The sequence below is a fragment of the Cladophialophora carrionii genome (assembly GCF_000365165.1).
Source record: "Cladophialophora carrionii CBS 160.54 unplaced genomic scaffold supercont1.4, whole genome shotgun sequence".
In the NCBI taxonomy this organism is placed as follows: Eukaryota; Fungi; Ascomycota; class Eurotiomycetes; order Chaetothyriales; family Herpotrichiellaceae; genus Cladophialophora; species Cladophialophora carrionii.
Genome location: NW_008481829.1, coordinates 779,436 through 795,857, shown reverse-complemented (window position 1 = coordinate 795,857; position 16,422 = coordinate 779,436). Strand labels below are relative to the sequence as shown.

The following is a 16,422-nucleotide window of genomic DNA, read 5'->3' as shown; positions in this document are numbered from 1 at the left end:
ATTTAGCAGCCTTAATGTACGTCTTTTTGTGTGGGCAGGTTGGTGGTCAATGATATATCATCCTCGTTAGAGTGAACCGTGATGCCAAAGAGAAGACCAGGCTTGCCTGCTTGTGAAGTTCTGGATCATGACAATCTAAACAGCCACAGTATGTGACACGCTGGTCAACCGAGGATGTGATCATGTTATCAAGGGCTTTCCTTCGTACTCGCGCGCCGTTCAACAGCAACTTAATCATCCTCAGCGCTGCTGCCATCGGCACCTACGTTAAACCATGTTCCACCACAGAGAGGACTAGTGCTTGATGTTGAACGACCATGTTGATTAGAAAAGTGGCCGGCGGTCGGAATTTCGAGGTCACGAATGTGGGATCACGGTCTTGTGATTGGCTCGAATTACGTGCGAGTTCTTGAGCTCCGGCTTTTGAACCTTTGCGCTGGGATACGGAGTGTGCAATGCACAATCGATAGTACTTAGCATCGCATCCCATTCCTTGATTGGACGCAGCGATATGGTGACGCTTTGATTTGGATGCCTTCAACGAGAATGTCAACATTACCAGCAACCTCGGTGTGATTCTTGCGCCGTGAATGGCGCCACAGACCTCAGGACAGCCCAAGGATGCTGCAATTGAGGGCGTGTCAAATGTGAAGCACGGCGCTGATACAGGCAGCCAGCCCTCTGAACCGTCGTCAGATTCGACGTACCAGACTCTCATCGAGTACAAACAGCTCCTCGGCTTCGCTACGGGACTTGTCCTGCCGTACGCTCTACATCCCTTACTTGCAGTCGAAGTCTACCACCCCGGCATTGCAAGCATGTGGCCCTTTAGCAGCACAACATTTGTCCCGGCAACAGCCATCAAAAGCCTCGCCGGCAAAGTCATCCTCGTCACCGGCGGCAACAATGGGATTGGGAAGGAGACGGTGCTGCAGCTCGCGAAGCACAACCCTCGAAAGATTTATCTCGCGTCCAGGACGGAATCCAAAGGACACGACGCCATCTCATCCATTCAATCGCAGACCTCGCAAAATGTTGACATTGAGTACCTCCCCTTGGATCTCACCTCGTTACCATCGATCAAGAAGGCTGCCGACCAGGTCATCAGTCACAGTGACCGCCTGGACATCCTCATTTTGAACGCCGGGATTATGGCTGTCCCACCCGGGAAGACGGCTTCAGGACAAGACATTCAAATGGGCACCAATCACGTCGGACACTTCTTGTTGACGAAACTGCTCCTCCCGACCCTGCAGAGAACCGCGAACGAGCACAACGCCGATGTGCGCGTCATTTCCGTCTCTTCGGAAGCGCAAAACATGGCCCCCGACCTCGACACGATCCTCTCGACGGAAAAGCTGGCGGCGACTGGGCCTTGGACTCGATATGCAGCCTCTAAAGCCGCCAATATCGTGTTTGCCGCCGAGTTGGCCCGACGGTACCCAGCACTGACCAGCGTTTCACTGCACCCGGGCGTCATCAAGACGGACTTGTATCTCCCAAACGCGCAGACCAACGCGATAGTTAGATGGGGGGCCAGGATCGTCGGCCCTGTGTTGTTTGGTACCGTCCAGACGGGTGCCCTGAATCAACTCTGGGCAGCCGCGGGCGCGAAGAAGGAAGAACTGGTCAATGGCGGGTACTACACCCCTGTTGGCAAGCACAGGACGAACAAGTGGTCCACGGACGCTGATGCCGGGCGCAAACTCTGGGAATGGACAGAGAATGAGCTGAAGACAGCCGGGTATTGATCCTGTAGCTACTGCAATGGCCATGGCGAGTATTTCCGATCTACCAAACGATCGTGGCCGAGCATCCTCCTGGAACTTGGTGTTTTTATTCTGTCTGGTGTCAGTCGACCTGCTTGGGAGGTCCCTAGGGGAATAATCTTCGCTTACTCGTGTTCGGGGAAAGTACACGTATTTGTACACCGGAGTAATCTCAGCCGTCATATGTGGAGGGCCTCCGAGTTCGAGATGTCTCCGGAGGGCAGAGACCACAGGAAACGGTCCGCTGCTGTGCGCTATTGAATGGCCTGCACTAGCTGCTCAACGCACATGAAAGCCAAGGCGACAAGGCGACAGGGCGACATTGCTGACTCGTGATTGACAACACAAGCAGAGTAAAGTCCGCCTCCGGCTCACGTGCGGGCCTCCATCGACCACGCCGCTTTTCAATCGATCATTCTCACTCACCTGCGACTCACCGTCTGCTCACCGTCTGCTCACCGTCTGCTCACCCTCGGCGCTTACCTGCTCACCTTCACCCTCGCCCTTACGTGGACCCGCCGGTGGGCTTCACCATGTGCAAGCGACGATTGTCATATTGAGTACGGAGCACTCCCAGAGCTTAGCAATGTTCTACGAACGAGATCTGCCTGGGACACCACCGGACTCTCTCGAAGGATCTGGCCACCTCGACTTGCAGCTCTGTAAACTTAAAAAGAGAGATCCTTAACCTTAGTTCAACCGGAGGGCCACTCCTGGCTCGAAAGACAGCAAAGTCTCACCCCGTGACCCCGTTCAAGAGAGACGCAGTACTCGTATCAGGAGCATGGGGTTTAGGAGCGACGGAGCCGGAGATTCCTGACATGAGTGAAGGAGGCGCTAACGAACAAACCAAGGCTGACTTTTATGACAATATCAGCCTAGTCATTCCTAAACGGGGGCATCTTGCGCGGAAGATGGAAACCGATCCTCCTCTCGAGACCAGTGCCATGTGGCAAGCTCTGCAGGATCTGTATACGCTCGGTGTTCAGGACGTTACCGCTCCGCACCTTCGAAGGCCGTGTCCTGTCAACAGGGTTTGCGGTGTTGCAGGACCGTGTCTTGAGATGAGCAGCATCTGAGGCACATGATCACTCTGTCCGTCAAGTTCGAGACATGCTCCCACAATCGTGTCGATTCACCCCAGCGGTGCTTCTAGCCCCCGCAATCTGCTATGCAATCTGCTAATGCAAGGAGGTCTTCCAGAACCCTACCAGAACAAGGCAAGATCAGATACTAAAGGCTGACTTCTGGAACGTGGTCACAAGTGGCTCGTGGTCGTTTTGAGGTGGGCAGCAAAAGATGACCGCCAAATGCCACACAACCACGGTTCTGCCACGCGGCAGTGAGCACCACGCAAGGAGAGTACCCCGGTTTTGCGAGGCGACGATCACAGCTGCCCACCGCGAACTAGCCAAGTAAAGCCGAGCAACAAGATGAGGTCTCGCTGTGTCAATTGAGGGGAAAGCCATGTCACCCAGCATGTGAGCCGTCTGCAAATACCAGAGTACGAGTATTCCACGGGAGATTGTCGACCGAGGACTACCGGTGCGTCATGTCCGGTCTATCGTACCACCACAACAAGGTTGATCTCGACAGGGACCACTCGAGCCACTGCATTAAAGTTACACCGAGGACTGGGGCAACTCGGGGGGAGCTACGCCGGACGGCACGCCAAAGCAATGTTACTTCGGCCTGTTGAAGCGAAGCAAATGCGACCCTGCCGCCGGACAAGTGCCCAAAAGGGGATTCGTGGGAGAGAGAAGTTGGGGTAGCGGAGGTCAGGCCCGGGCCCGGGGTGGCTAAGCTTCGTTAGATCACAACGTTGCCAGCCAAGCTCGCATGTCCACCACGAGGGTGTCGTCCAAGGATAATAAGGCTCGAGGTCCCAGCCGTCTGGCTTTCTCTTTCGTCCCCATCGTCCATCACTCTCTCTCTCAGCAACACCGCCGACATGAGTAACGTGGTTTCGGACAAGCCGACCTCCATCATGGAGATCGAGGCGCAGCACTCCAAGGTCGACCCTGTTCACGAAGTTGTCGAGAAGGTTGATTACAACAGGGCGGGTGCAATCGAGGCAGAGAACACCGAACACCGGATGGGTGTGCTGGAGGCCGTGCGAGCTTACCCCGCTGCCAGTTGGTGGGCATTCGTCATGTCGTGCACCATTGTAAGTTCGCGCCCACAGTGTCCAGATCATTTCTCTGACAACCGACAGATCATGGAGTCGTACTGTGTGTTCCTGATGGGAAATTTCATCGCCACGCCTCGATTCGCCGAGAATTACGGTAGCTACAACGCCGCACAAGACAAATGGTTCATCGCCGCCTCGTGGCAGTCAGCTTTCCAGTGTGGCGGACCAGTTGGTGCCTTGATCGGTGTCTTCCTCGCAGGTCCCATCACCAGTTGGATCGGATACCGATGGGCAACCATTGGTGGCCTCATGGCCTTGAACGGCTTCATCCTCATCTTCTATTTCGGCGACTCCCTGGGAGTGTTGCTGGTGTCCCAGCTTCTCGAAGGCATCCCCTGGGGCATTTTTATCGCAAATGCACCCGCCTACTGCAGTGAAATCGTGCCACTGAGATTGAGAGCTCCTGCGACACAGATGTTACAGATGTTCTGGGCCATTGGATCGATTATTGTCGGTGGTATCACCTACCACTACCAATCCAAGGACAGCGACGCTTCTTACAGGTTCGACCGCTCCTCTAGCTCTAATTGAGGAGCACTGTGCTAACATAAATGCCAGAGTCCCCATCGCTCTCCAATGGATGTTCCCTACTCCTCTCGCTATCCTCCTCTTCCTGGCACCTGAGTCACCCTGGTGGCTGGTGCGAAAGGGCCGTCTTGCGGAGGCAGAGAAGGCAGTTAGACGCCTCGGACGTTCGAGCGCAACTGATAATCCCGCCGACTCGGTCGCGATGATGCGTCGCACGATCGACCTGGAGAAGACCGAGAAGCAACCCAGTCTCATCGAACTGTGGAAAGGCACCGATCGCTACCGTACTCTCATTGTGTGTGGTGTGTATGCGGCTCAGAATCTCACGGGTAATTTAATCGCCAACCAGGCGGTCTACTTTTTCGAGCGTGAGTTGCCACCCTCTCTTGCAACCTCTTTCTAGACTAATACAAGCGCAGGCGCCGGTATGGCCACCAACACGGCATTTGCCCTTGGTCTCATCACTTCGGCCCTCCAGACCATCATGGTCATCCTCTCTTGGATCCTCACCACTTACCTGGGCCGACGCACGATCTATGTCTGGGGTTCTTTTATCAACTGCGCCTTTTTGGTGGCTCTGGGTATCGCGGCTTCGGTTGGTGGTGGTACTGCGGCTACCCAGGCGCAAGCATCGCTTGGCCTGATCGTCTCTGTGCTGTTCTGCTTGGGACCCGCCCCTGCCTCATGGGTTATTATCGGAGAGACGTCTTCCATCCGTCTCAGGCCCTTGACGACTGGTGTCGGACGTGGTGCCTACTACGCAGTCAACATTCCTTGCATCTTCCTGGCCAGCTACATGCTCAATCCTGACCAGGCGAACCTCGGGGGCAAGTGCGGCTACGTCTGGGCCGGCACTGCGTTCGTCTGCACGGCCATGGCTTACATCTGGTTGCCCGAGATGAAGAACAGATCGTACCGCGAGATCGACATCTTGTTCAACCGTCGTGTTCCCGCACGGAAGTGGAAAAAGACGGTTATCGACATCAACGACGACGAGTAGACGGAAATGTTGTCCCACAATTGTCGAGATGCGAGTGATAGGCCCTTGGGGGAGGATCAGATAGGGGTGTTCGTTGGGGAGGTCGCTGCCCGAGTAGGGACTATCGAGAGCGATCCTCCCTAGAACTGCTTAGGCTGGGCTGTTAACAATACTATCTTGCATGTTTAATACAGCAAGTTCCCTTCTCGCTGATTCTTCCCAGGCGATACTTGAGGCACCGAGCAATGTGTCTTGTTCTCTGCTCATCCAAAATGTACCTGAGCCCATCGGCCTGGACGTCTCTCACAACCGGATGAGAGAAGTCGACCTTCTTCGACCGCCTGATCGAGGCTCATCACTTCCAAGTCGACAAGAGTGAATCACACCCGGCCTTGAACTCGTTTGTCTTCTCTCTGTCCCCACCGTCCGCCTACCGAGTTAGTTAACCTCCAATGCAAATTATTCCAATCAAGCGTCTTTACCTTTGGCCCCTCGTCTGTCACAAATCATGCTCTCCAAGATACTTGTGTATAAGCGACTAGACCGCCTGTGGCGCTGTACAATTATGGCAGACCACTCCGTACATGGCTGCTTTTAGAATCAGCATGAAGCGAGCCGGCGCCCCGTCAGAGCTGCTCAACCTGCGTGGGCTCTCATCTTGGACGTGTGTCGTCCATCCCAGCCAAGGGTAGGTACGAGTAATTAATTACTTGGCTTCCCTTCTCGGCTCCAGCACATGCAGGGATTCTTCAGCTTATGTTAGCAGCTCGCTGGCCGCCGACCTCGACGACTAAACAGAAATTCTCTTCCCAGCACCTTGCCGACACGATCTTCCCCCATCTCGCAGGTAAACCAAGCAGCGACGATTAGAAATCAAAGAGCCATCTCGTCCTTGGCCTTGCACCGACTGCGGGCCCTACTCTTGCCCGGCTATTCGCCAGCAGAATCTTCCGCCGGCACGTCTGAAATCCTCGTCGGGTGTCACTGAGCGATCGGTGATAGGCTTCAGTAGCCGTACGACTACGGTATCAGTAGTAGAGTATCCTTCACGCGCGGACTACCGTGTACTACCGCGTCTGTGGTGTCAAGGGTTGCCTCTGCGAACCCACCCTGCGGAAGTGTCCGGTGGGCCAGGACAAACTGTACTCCGTACCGACATCCATATATAAAGCGGGCTTGTCAATTCCGCAACCCCTCCCCCCCGGCCAGCCCAACCTGGAGACCTCCAAACGCCTCAGTCACCTCTACCTCCGGTCACTCAGCCGCAGCCGCAGCCGCAGCCGGTCGTCGCATTCTCGACCAGTGTCCCCGATGCCGCGCGAGACGAGCGGTCCCAACAACGCGACCGTCGACAATGTCGACTCCGGCCGCGCGTCGGACAAGATCGTCCTCGTGACGGGCATCAACGGCTACATCGCCACGCACATCGGGCTCCAACTGCTCGAGAAGGGCTACAGAGTCCGGGGCACGTCGCGGTCGGCGAGCGCGGGAGACCATCTCGTCGCGGGCGCCTTCCGGGGTTACGACGCCGGGCGGTACGAACACCACGTGGTCCCGGACATGACGGCGCCGGGGGCGTTCGACGACGCGGTCCGCGGCGTGCACGCCATCATCCACACCGCCTCGCCCGTCGACTTCACGCTGCGGAGCGTCGACGCCTTCTTCGGCCCGGCCGTCGGCGGCAACCTGTCGATCCTGGAGTCGGCGCGCACGGCGGCGGGCCCACAACTGACGTGCTTCGTGGTGACGTCGTCGATCGCCGCTATCGTCGACCGCTGGCGCCTTCCCCCTACGCACGCGTACACCGAGTCCGACTGGAACGAGTCCGGCGAGGCCGTGGCGCGCGCCGACTTCTCTGCCCCCGTGGCGTACGGGGCCAGCAAGGCCGCGGCCGAGCGCGCGCTGTGGGACTGGCGCGCCGCCAACCGTCCCCGGTTCGCCGTCGCGGCCATCAACCCGGCCGTCGTCACGGGCCCGCCCGTCTCGTGGCCCCAGCACCCCGAGGCCCTCAACACCACGTTACTCCCCATCTGGCGCATCTACAGCGGCACCACTCCCGAGGGTACTATCCCCCCGCCGATCGGCGGCGCCGGCTACATCGACGTGCGCGACGTGGCCCGCATGCACGTCTGGGCCGCCGAGCACCCGGCCGAGAGCGACGGCCAGAGGTACATCCTGTCCAACGGCAAGGCGCCGCCCCAGGCGGCCGCGGACCTGTTGCGCGAGGCCTTCCCGGACAGGGACATCGTCGTCGGCGAGCCCGGCAAGGGCTACAGGTCGGATTACTGGTTCCCCGAGGACGAGGCCAGCACCGTCGCCACAAAGGCGTACCGGGCCTTGGGCGTCGAGCGCTTCATCCCCTACGACCGGAGCATTCTTGACACGGTCGCCGCGTTCGAGAAGCAGTGGCCGGGGCTGGCGCAGAATTTCAAGCACAAGAATTAGCCGAGAAAGCGAGGGAGTGAGTGACTGGGCGATTGGGCGATTGGGCGATTGGGCGATTGGGCGACTGAGTGACTGAGTGACTAGGTAGGCGAGGCTTGGGGAACGGGAATCCTGATACGGGATTCTACCGAGAGAAATTGCGTATCATTGGTCTAAAAGGGACGGGACCGCAGTTTAGACCACGGTTCTGGCGTCCATGTATAGATGTGTTGCTGACGGAGCGGGCGATGCGTGGCGGGAGAGCGCGATCACAGCATGCGAGCATCACTACCAAGGAAAATTAGAGGAACACTTTCATTGACCCCGTCAAACTTCTAGCTTTTCTCGATTGTCTCTGTGTCTCGGCTTGCATACACGTATGATACGTTGGCGTGGTGGTGACACGTAATCTGCTTTTTCAAACAACCGGAGCTACAGCAACCATGGAGCCAGCGTTGTTCCTTAGCATCATTCTTAGGGTTCGCACGCGATCCCGGATGGTCGCTGCTCACGGAGCGACCGTATTCAATCCCTCAATATCCATCCTTCGCCGAGCTTTCCTATCAAAGACTCCTCCAAATCGTGACCACAGGCACCATGCGCCAAAAGATGCCGCCATTAACGACATCGCAACGATGATGTACCACCACACTTGTGGTTGCCCGGCTTGACCCGTGATCTGTTGAACGTTCATCCCGAAGATTCCCTAGACGGCACCATTAGTGGACGGAACGGGTTTGGATCACATCCGAGCAAGGGCGTGAGCTACGCTGCAGACAGATAACACGAGGACTGTGGGCAGCAAGCTGCCTGTAATGGTTTGGGGTCCTTGTGGATGATAGGAGAATGGAGATTTCGTACCGCCGCCAGAGTCAATGGCAGATACACAAAGGTCAGGACCGTGATCCGCCGAATGCTCGCCGCGAAAGCGTTCGCTGCTTTGCTTTCCGCGATCGTGGCTCTGGTGTCCTGCATCGTGGTGATGTTGAGGATCTGTTAGCTGATCAGCACGGGTGTGTGCGATGCTGGTGGAGCGACGTTAGATACCAGACTGATCAAGTTGCTTGTTTCTTCTGCGAGCTCTTTCGATCGATCGATCTGGTCTTCGACGACGTTCACGCAGTTGTTCATGTAGCCTTCGAATGCCTCATGTTCGTCACCTGTGTAGAATTGTGCGTCATCCTCTGTGTAGTATGGACGAACAAATCTCGATATGAGGTCTGGACGAGCCATCATTTGCTTCGCAACCGTCCTGGTCGCAAGCAGCCTTCGGCGGACCTGCACCCAGAGTGGAGAGAGCTGATGTAGCTCGCGCGTATATCTCAGCTGGTCCGTCGGAGACAGGTCTTCATCGATGCATTTGACGCTCTGCTTCGGTTAACATCCTTCGTGACACAGGGGCCAGATCGCACCCTACGAGATAGCGTAAATGTGCTTCGGCCTCCCCAAGGAACACATCCCATGTGACGTTGATGATATGGAAGAGCCCTGTTAGGACCTGACCTTGTCCAGCAACTGTCCCCATGCCTCCAGTTACCGTGGCCTCGTCACGCATCATCAACTTCTCCAGAGCCTTCGCAATTGCTTGGTCTTTGTTGTCCAGCAGGACGAGGCCCTTGGACAAGTTCTGCCTGGTCTCATCTATGAGGAAGATCACGGCCACTCGCGTCACATGCCATTCGTGCGGCAATGGGCCGCCCTTCGCAGAGAATCGAGTACGCGGACTTGCATCATTGCGACATGCCTCGGCCGGACGTTCACCTAGAGAATACCTTTCCATCAGTTGAAGCGAGAAGAAGCTATCTGGCCCGAGCGTCAGCCGGCAATTGACCGTCATGAGGAGTCTCTAACATTGTCGCACCCGATTCCCGGTGCTGAGGATCGTGTACGGGATATCGAAGAATCGAGGCGTTATATGGAGGTGATACCCCAACGCTTGGATCACCTCGGGACTTGTGTCGGTCACGATGCTGGTGCGAGAGAATGGATCAGGGAGAGCGAGGGACAATGAGAGACGTCGATGATGCTTACAAGAATGTGCTGTAGGCATCTGCTGGAGTCTGAGTAGTCGTAAGCAAGCATCCTGCCCTGGGGGTATCACCCTCACTTTGAGGATGGCAACGAGGTCCTCGACCGTCGCCGCCCCCCTGTAGGGTCTCCACTTCAGTATCGAGATCGCATTCGGAAGATGGCCCTGATAGATATACTCCTGGACGCCACACCCCTTTGACGTAGAACTGAGGGCCTGTGCCAGCACAGTAAATGGCAGGCCTCTCGTGTTCCGATTCCACGGCCAATCTTTGTGAGGCTCGGTGGCTTGGGTTGATGCAGGCTTGATTGCTTCCAAGTCAGATGTATTGGACATCCACCCTGCAGTGTTGACTGCCATTGCTGTCTCGTCTCGCCAGATTGAAAGGCGGTTCTATTCGTACCCACACTTGGGTTGTGCACGCCTTGTTGACCACAAAGACTAACTAGCAGACCGCTGAAATGGCACTGGGGGCGTCGAGGATTGTGAAAGCCGGCCAGCCTGCAAGCATGGACAAAGTGGAAATGGATATTTGCAGTGTTCGGGACTGAGGCTGGAAGTCAGGCTGTATGCCTACTTCATGGCTGGCCCCCCAGCCGCAACAAGGCGACAAGCATGTACTTCGGCAAACCCACCAATCACCAAGTGTGAGAACTCACCTGCACCTCGGGTTCTGCGATCCGATGCAGTAGCAGAGCCTGAAGACCGTTGTCTAGAGTGTGTTCCGACACACCAAACGACGCTCATACACAGAGCGCCGTGGGACGAGACTCATTTAATCTCTTAAGAAAGGCCTGAACTTCAGACAGCGCGGAGGCAGGCGGTACCCTCCATACCTGGTTGAAGCAGTCATCGGTTCGTCTTAGTAGGATGCCAATGAAAGAAGCCCTTATATAGGCATCACGAGCGCAGATCAAATCGCACGTGTGTGTCCGTCGCCAGATACACAGAGCGGCACTGACAGGTAGGACGAGGCTGAAAGCTTGCGTAGCGACCCAAGCGATCGTCCTGCGGCTGCTCAAGGCAGGGGTTGGCCCCGAGAGATGGGCGGTTGAGATGTTGCCATGTAATCGTGCTCCTTCTGTGCCTTCTCGTCCTGCTCACTGCTTGATCAGCTAGGCCTGCGATGCCAGACCAGACCACACCAGCAGCGCTGTGTAACATGACCCCTGGCAATTTGGAATATTCATGACTACGTGGTCTCTTCTGCCGTGTCTTGACTCTTGTGCAACTCCGACCCTCGCAGATATACTCCACCTTGGGAGGCTGTGGACAAAATCTTTCGCATTGCGTGTGCGGAACCGCTCCCCTCCCGGGGTTGAGAGGCGGACGTGCTCGAGGTGAGGCAAGATGCCTTCAGGCTTGCTGTAAGACGGCTGTCTGCGACATGAGGTCGGATATATAGGTAGGAGGTGTCGTTCCGGTAGTCTGGATGATGATTTCAGTGTAACATTGACCCAACAACACGTCTTCAGAAAGTGCGTGTGCAGCTGCGCGTGATAAGATGAGCGGACGTTGCAATCGCTGCGTGTCTATTCGCCTGCGCGGCGGGGCTGCGACGCCACCGTCTCAACGGACGCTGAGAAGAAGTGGATCAGGCCCAGGCCGTGTCGTAGGCGTTCGCCATCAGCCTCGTGCAGTCACTCCCAGTACGGGCTACGAGGTACCTAGTATGGGTAGTGGGTGGTGGGTGCCCCTCACTGCGCGGGCGTAGGGGGTCTCTACCCCAAGTTTCGACGAGAAGCCGCCCTAACTACTCACAGGTACTCATCAGTCTCGCCCTGTTAGGCGCCTGTCGATGCCTGCAGCAGGGCGGCGGAAGCACGGGTGAAGCTCCGTCGCCCAAACTTGCACTGATAGATAACGACGGGGACCATGACAGCCGCCTGGTCTCTCCGGGTTTCGCGTATCTCGCCAGAGATAACGGAACGAATTCAGAATCCTCAAACAGGGTCTCATCCGGCTAGGTCGCTTGGTCCCTCTTTCTCACTTGCTCCTCAGCCACTCGCAGTTGCAGCAACTCGCCGGTAAGTCTGGACATCACCGCTCGCACTTTGCCTCTGGGCTTTTTGGCTTTCCTCCATCGCCGTCGGTTTCCTCTGATGCTCCAGATCAGCCCAGATGCCGTTACGCTCATTGGCTTCCATCCCGACAAGCTCCCCAGTCACGCTGGCATTGGCCGCCAACAGGACCGCACTGCTACCTCACTTTCTCAATTGTGCTGTTGCCAGATTCCCCTCCTTCACATCTCTAGCATTCTGAACAATCTTTCCGTCGCCTCGCCTTTGGTATTGTCTTAATCTGGTTCGGTCCTCGAAACAGGACTGCTAGCAGCAGCGTTGCGCTCTTTTTGCACCTATTTGTTTCCCCGCCTGGGTTGCAGTGCCCACGACACATACCCTCCACTCGCGGACCACGCCATACTGCTCGGACGCTGGTTGAGGTTGACGGTTCTCTGCGCGGGTCCATGTCGCCTGTCATTCCCAGCATCGCATGGAGGTCCAGATCCCTTCTCCGTCCGTTTTCCTAAGAAAGTCTCCCGTCCTTACTCCCGCGCCGGTTGTGCAACCGAAGAAAGCGGCTATCACGAAACCCAAAGTCAATGCTCCTCCTAAGCCAGCGAACAAGTCGGTCCAAGATGGGGCGGTGACGAAACCTAAGCAGAGTAAGAGCCGAAACGGTATGTCCTCTTACTGTGGTGGGAGCACCCACCGGCTCAACACAACCCTGCTTGCGAGTGTTGCTCAACTGACCTATTCGCACAAAGGTTGCATGACATGCAAGAAGAAACGACTGAAATGTGACGAGACAAAACCCTCTTGTGTGCAATGCCAGAAGAGAAGCGTGGTATGCGAAGGGTACAAGAAAGACTACAAATGGAGGACATTCGAGGAAACCACCTTTGCGGCAAGACCGGCGGCGAGGAGAAAGCCCGTTCGATCGAATTCGTTCTCTACAAGCCAAAACGTGACACAGCCTCTTCATATCGCCGGTGGCGGGCGATTGGAGTCGACGCATGTCGTCGTCGATAGCTCCCACCCTTCGCAGACATGGTCACCAGGCTTGCATTCTGCTTTCGAAACAGCAGCTCATGCATTCCACGATCAGCACGAAGGCCAAGATCAGAGCCTGGCATCGAGTCCAGACCGACAGGGAGATTTCGACTTTAGCAATGGACAGTCAACGCCCTTGGATTTGACACCGGAGACCGTCTTCATGCCTGCGTTTGAGGTTGGGGACGTCTCTCCAGGCGGAGCATTTGGCGATGCAATCGATCCGTACAGTCTGGCCACCACCACCACAAGGTCCTCTATCAACGACAGTAATAGTGCCAAGTCATTCTCACCGGGCTCTCCCAAGCTGCTCGATCTGCTTCTGTCGGATACAGAGATGGAGCAGCTATCGGGGCCACGGGAAATACATCCGCCAATGTCTTTGCCCACCGAGATGCAGGTGGAAGAGGACTTCGACGAAGAGATCATTAGATCGGACGCCATCGCTACGTCTGCCGCCATGCAGCTTCCCACCCCCTCGTCACTTCTGGATCCCGCTTTCCCTAAGCCCGACTTCCAGGCGTTCCGTGCATCGTCACCCACACCAAGCGAGACGTCTACCGCGTCCTCACGATCCAGCGACATGACACTCCTTGCTCAGCCCTCACTCGATGCCTCATCACCAGAGATGCTCATGCTGCGCTTCGACAAACAAACCTGCGGTATTCTGTCTGTCAAGGACGGTCCGACGGAAAACCCGTGGCGCACTTTGATCTGGCCGCTCGCTCGAGAGTCTCCAGCACTGTACCATGCTATTTCGTCCATGACGGCCTTTCATGGAGCGCATGAGATGCCGAGTTTGCATGTGCCGGGGATGGCTCATATGACAAAGGCCATCAAGCGTCTCGCGTCCGAGATTGAGAACATGCGCTTGGACTCGGCACTGGCAACTTCTTTGGCCCTAGCTTTCGGCGAAGGGTGGGATCGGCATGTGAGCACAGGTGTGCAACACCTCCGCGGCGCAAAAGTCATGGTCAATAACGCAGTGGTGAAACACAGGCGCGATATGCAAGTAGGCCAGATGACGACTCAAGATGCGAACAGACTCAAATTTCTCTGCAACACTTTTGTCTACATGGACGTTATCGCTCGCTTGACGTCCCTAGAGGAAGCCCATGAGCTCAACTTCGAGGAGATTCTCGCGACCGTCAATGCCTCCTACGGCGATCAAGTGGAGGTGGATCCGCTGATGGGCTGTGCCACAACTCTCTTCCCCTTGATTGGTCGCGTGGCGAATCTCATCCAGCGCGTACGAAAGACAGAGTCCAATTCTCTCACTGTGGTCTCAACCGCCATGGAGCTGAAGGAGCAGTTACAACAATGGCAAGTGCCTAATGTTTTGGTCTTTGAGCGGCCAGAAGACCCCAACTCAGAGGTTCAGCACTCGATACAAACAGCTGAAGCCTATCGATACGCTACCTTGCTCTATCTTCATCAGGCGGTTCCTGAAATCCCCAGTGATCCAGCATTCTCGCTGGCGAAAAAGGTCCTGGTGACACTGGCTTCCGTTCCTCTGTCGTCGCGAGCGACGATTGTCCAAATCTTTCCCCTCTTTGCAGCCAGCTGCGAAGTCACGGACCCGGAGGACCGAAATTGGGTGACTCAGCGCTGGGCAGCCATGATTACTCGGCTCAAAATCGGCAATGTTAGCTCGTGTTGGAGTGTCGTACAAGAAGTCTGGCACCGCAGAGATACTTATGAGAGTGAAAAGGCAAACAGACTGCTCAGACAATACGCGAGTCGTGGTGTCCCAGGTGGCAATTTCGTTCCACCCGTGCTGGAGGTTCCACCTGGGCTGAAGAGAAAGGCACATACCGTCGACTCTGGCGGGATGGGTGACAACGGACTGTTTGTTCGCAACCAGAACCAACCTCAGCGTCAGCAGTCGGGCGGATTGGAAGAGCTGGATTCAACTGGGCGGCCACTCAAACGTCGCGTGACCACAGATGCCATGGGAAATGGAAATGGTATGCCAAACATGCCGTCGAATATGCCATCTATCTCAATGCCTCGCCGCCAAACGAGCGACATAATCTCGCCAGATCAACTGGAACGTGAGTACACAGTGAGAGGGCATTTGCATTGGCTAGGCGTCATGGCCGACCGAGACTGGGAAGGTACGTCGCATTCGTTCCCTTCATCCTCGCCTTTCAATGGTCGTGTGAAGCCAGCTAACGTGCCGTCTTCAGTTTTTCTCGGTTGACTTCGCCCCCGCATGTGCCGGATGTCTCTTGCTAGACACTGCCTTTCCCGCAGGACTGGCGGGTCGATGGTCTCGGTGATGCTGGCGTGTATCTTTTGAAGCATGGTGATGGTGATTGATCGACTTGGCGACACTCTTCGATACCCGGTTTTCACCCGCCGCGGGGAGACCGTGGGTCACATTCCCATGCTCTTTCTTCAAGCTAGCGAGATCCATCCAACGAAACTCGGGCGACTTTTCCCTCCCACTGCCACTCCCGCACTCCGTCCTTCCTTTGCTTCGGTTGGCGTCGTGGTCCGCAGCTCGCTTGCGGTTAGCACCAGCCACATTCTCGATGCTGGCCAGATAACTCCGCATACTGGCAGTATACTCATCGAGCTCCACGCTTTGACTCATCCTTGACATGGGGACGGGTGACAGAGGTGCAGTGGGCGTGGGAGTAGGTTTGTTCCGTTTGCTTTGAGGGTGCAGCTCTAACGAGGCCGACATTTTGATCTTTTGCCGTCAGAATTTCCGATGGAAGATTCGACTGTTTCGAGGTATGGATTGAATCACAACCAGGCAGCTATGGTGGTGGCTGTAGTTCTTGGGTGGCCGCTTTGGAATGACTGGGCGCTTCACGCCTAGGGTGACGAGATATGGAATTTCTAGGACTGAGCTGATGACTTGTCTTTTTGCGCGGCGCTTGGGGGGGTTGAGGGCTTGGGTGGCGTTTGACGGAGGGCAGCTGACCGGACTGGGTCAATGCTCCCGACTGTGCGATGGTGCTTTGGCGCTTGGGTCTGTGGTTTGCCTGGGACGCTTGTGGCGTCGGTGTAAAGGTGCTGTGGGAGTAATACTGCTTTGGTAATGCGGGTGCTGCTCAGGCTCTCTTTGCGATATCGGGTAAAGCGTTACGAGTACGGCGTCTCCGCAAGCTGGACTGGAATTGACTTTTTGGCGCGAGGCGTTCCGTACATTTATCGCTATGGCTTGATTTGTGATGCCGTTCTGGACCGTTCGCAAAGCGTTGTAGGGATGCAATGGCGTGCGTGAACGTGGCGCGGGCGATAGTAAAACGAGATCAGGTCTCCAAACCCAGAGATGTCGCGGCGCGAATATATGTATGTCAGGAGAAGAAACAAGGCGACGTCAGGTTCCCATTGTCGCCAAAAGGTTACGATGTCGGCGGTCCAGGGGATCCTCTCGGTACAGTACCTATGGACCTAATTATGCTGCGTGTGGCGCGCGCTCTCTCTCTCTCTCT

At 56.2% G+C, this 16,422-nt stretch overlaps 5 protein-coding genes across 5 annotated transcripts; 4 read left to right on the top strand and 1 right to left on the bottom strand.

Moving 5' to 3' along the window:
* Nucleotides 1-818: 818 nt before the first annotated feature.
* Nucleotides 819-1,751, top strand: G647_04960 (uncharacterized protein; the record flags this gene model as incomplete). The annotated part of the gene is made up of 1 exon (XM_008729296.1): nucleotides 819-1,751. One exon carries the CDS (start codon nucleotides 819-821, stop codon nucleotides 1,749-1,751), a length of 933 nt encoding a protein of 310 aa, XP_008727518.1.
* A 1,969-nt stretch (nucleotides 1,752-3,720) lies between these two features.
* On the top strand, nucleotides 3,721-5,488 carry G647_04959 (uncharacterized protein; the record flags this gene model as incomplete). Its single annotated transcript, XM_008729295.1, has 4 exons — nucleotides 3,721-3,936; nucleotides 3,985-4,463; nucleotides 4,519-4,856; nucleotides 4,908-5,488. 4 exons carry the CDS (start codon nucleotides 3,721-3,723, stop codon nucleotides 5,486-5,488), a joined length of 1,614 nt encoding a protein of 537 aa, XP_008727517.1.
* A 1,290-nt stretch (nucleotides 5,489-6,778) lies between these two features.
* On the top strand, nucleotides 6,779-7,912 carry G647_04958 (uncharacterized protein; the record flags this gene model as incomplete). Its single annotated transcript, XM_008729294.1, has 1 exon — nucleotides 6,779-7,912. The coding sequence occupies one exon, from the start codon at nucleotides 6,779-6,781 to the stop codon at nucleotides 7,910-7,912; it is 1,134 nt and encodes a 377-aa protein (XP_008727516.1).
* Nucleotides 7,913-8,399: 487 nt separating this feature from the next.
* On the bottom strand, nucleotides 8,400-10,280 carry G647_04957 (uncharacterized protein; the record flags this gene model as incomplete). Its single annotated transcript, XM_008729293.1, has 7 exons — nucleotides 8,400-8,597; nucleotides 8,753-8,884; nucleotides 8,939-9,259; nucleotides 9,309-9,694; nucleotides 9,743-9,861; nucleotides 9,923-9,951; nucleotides 9,999-10,280. The coding sequence occupies 7 exons, from the start codon at nucleotides 10,278-10,280 to the stop codon at nucleotides 8,400-8,402; spliced, it is 1,467 nt and encodes a 488-aa protein (XP_008727515.1).
* Nucleotides 10,281-12,413: 2,133 nt separating this feature from the next.
* Nucleotides 12,414-15,176, top strand: G647_04956 (uncharacterized protein; the record flags this gene model as incomplete). The annotated part of the gene is made up of 1 exon (XM_008729292.1): nucleotides 12,414-15,176. One exon carries the CDS (start codon nucleotides 12,414-12,416, stop codon nucleotides 15,174-15,176), a length of 2,763 nt encoding a protein of 920 aa, XP_008727514.1.
* Between the last annotated feature and the right edge of the window lie 1,246 nt (nucleotides 15,177-16,422).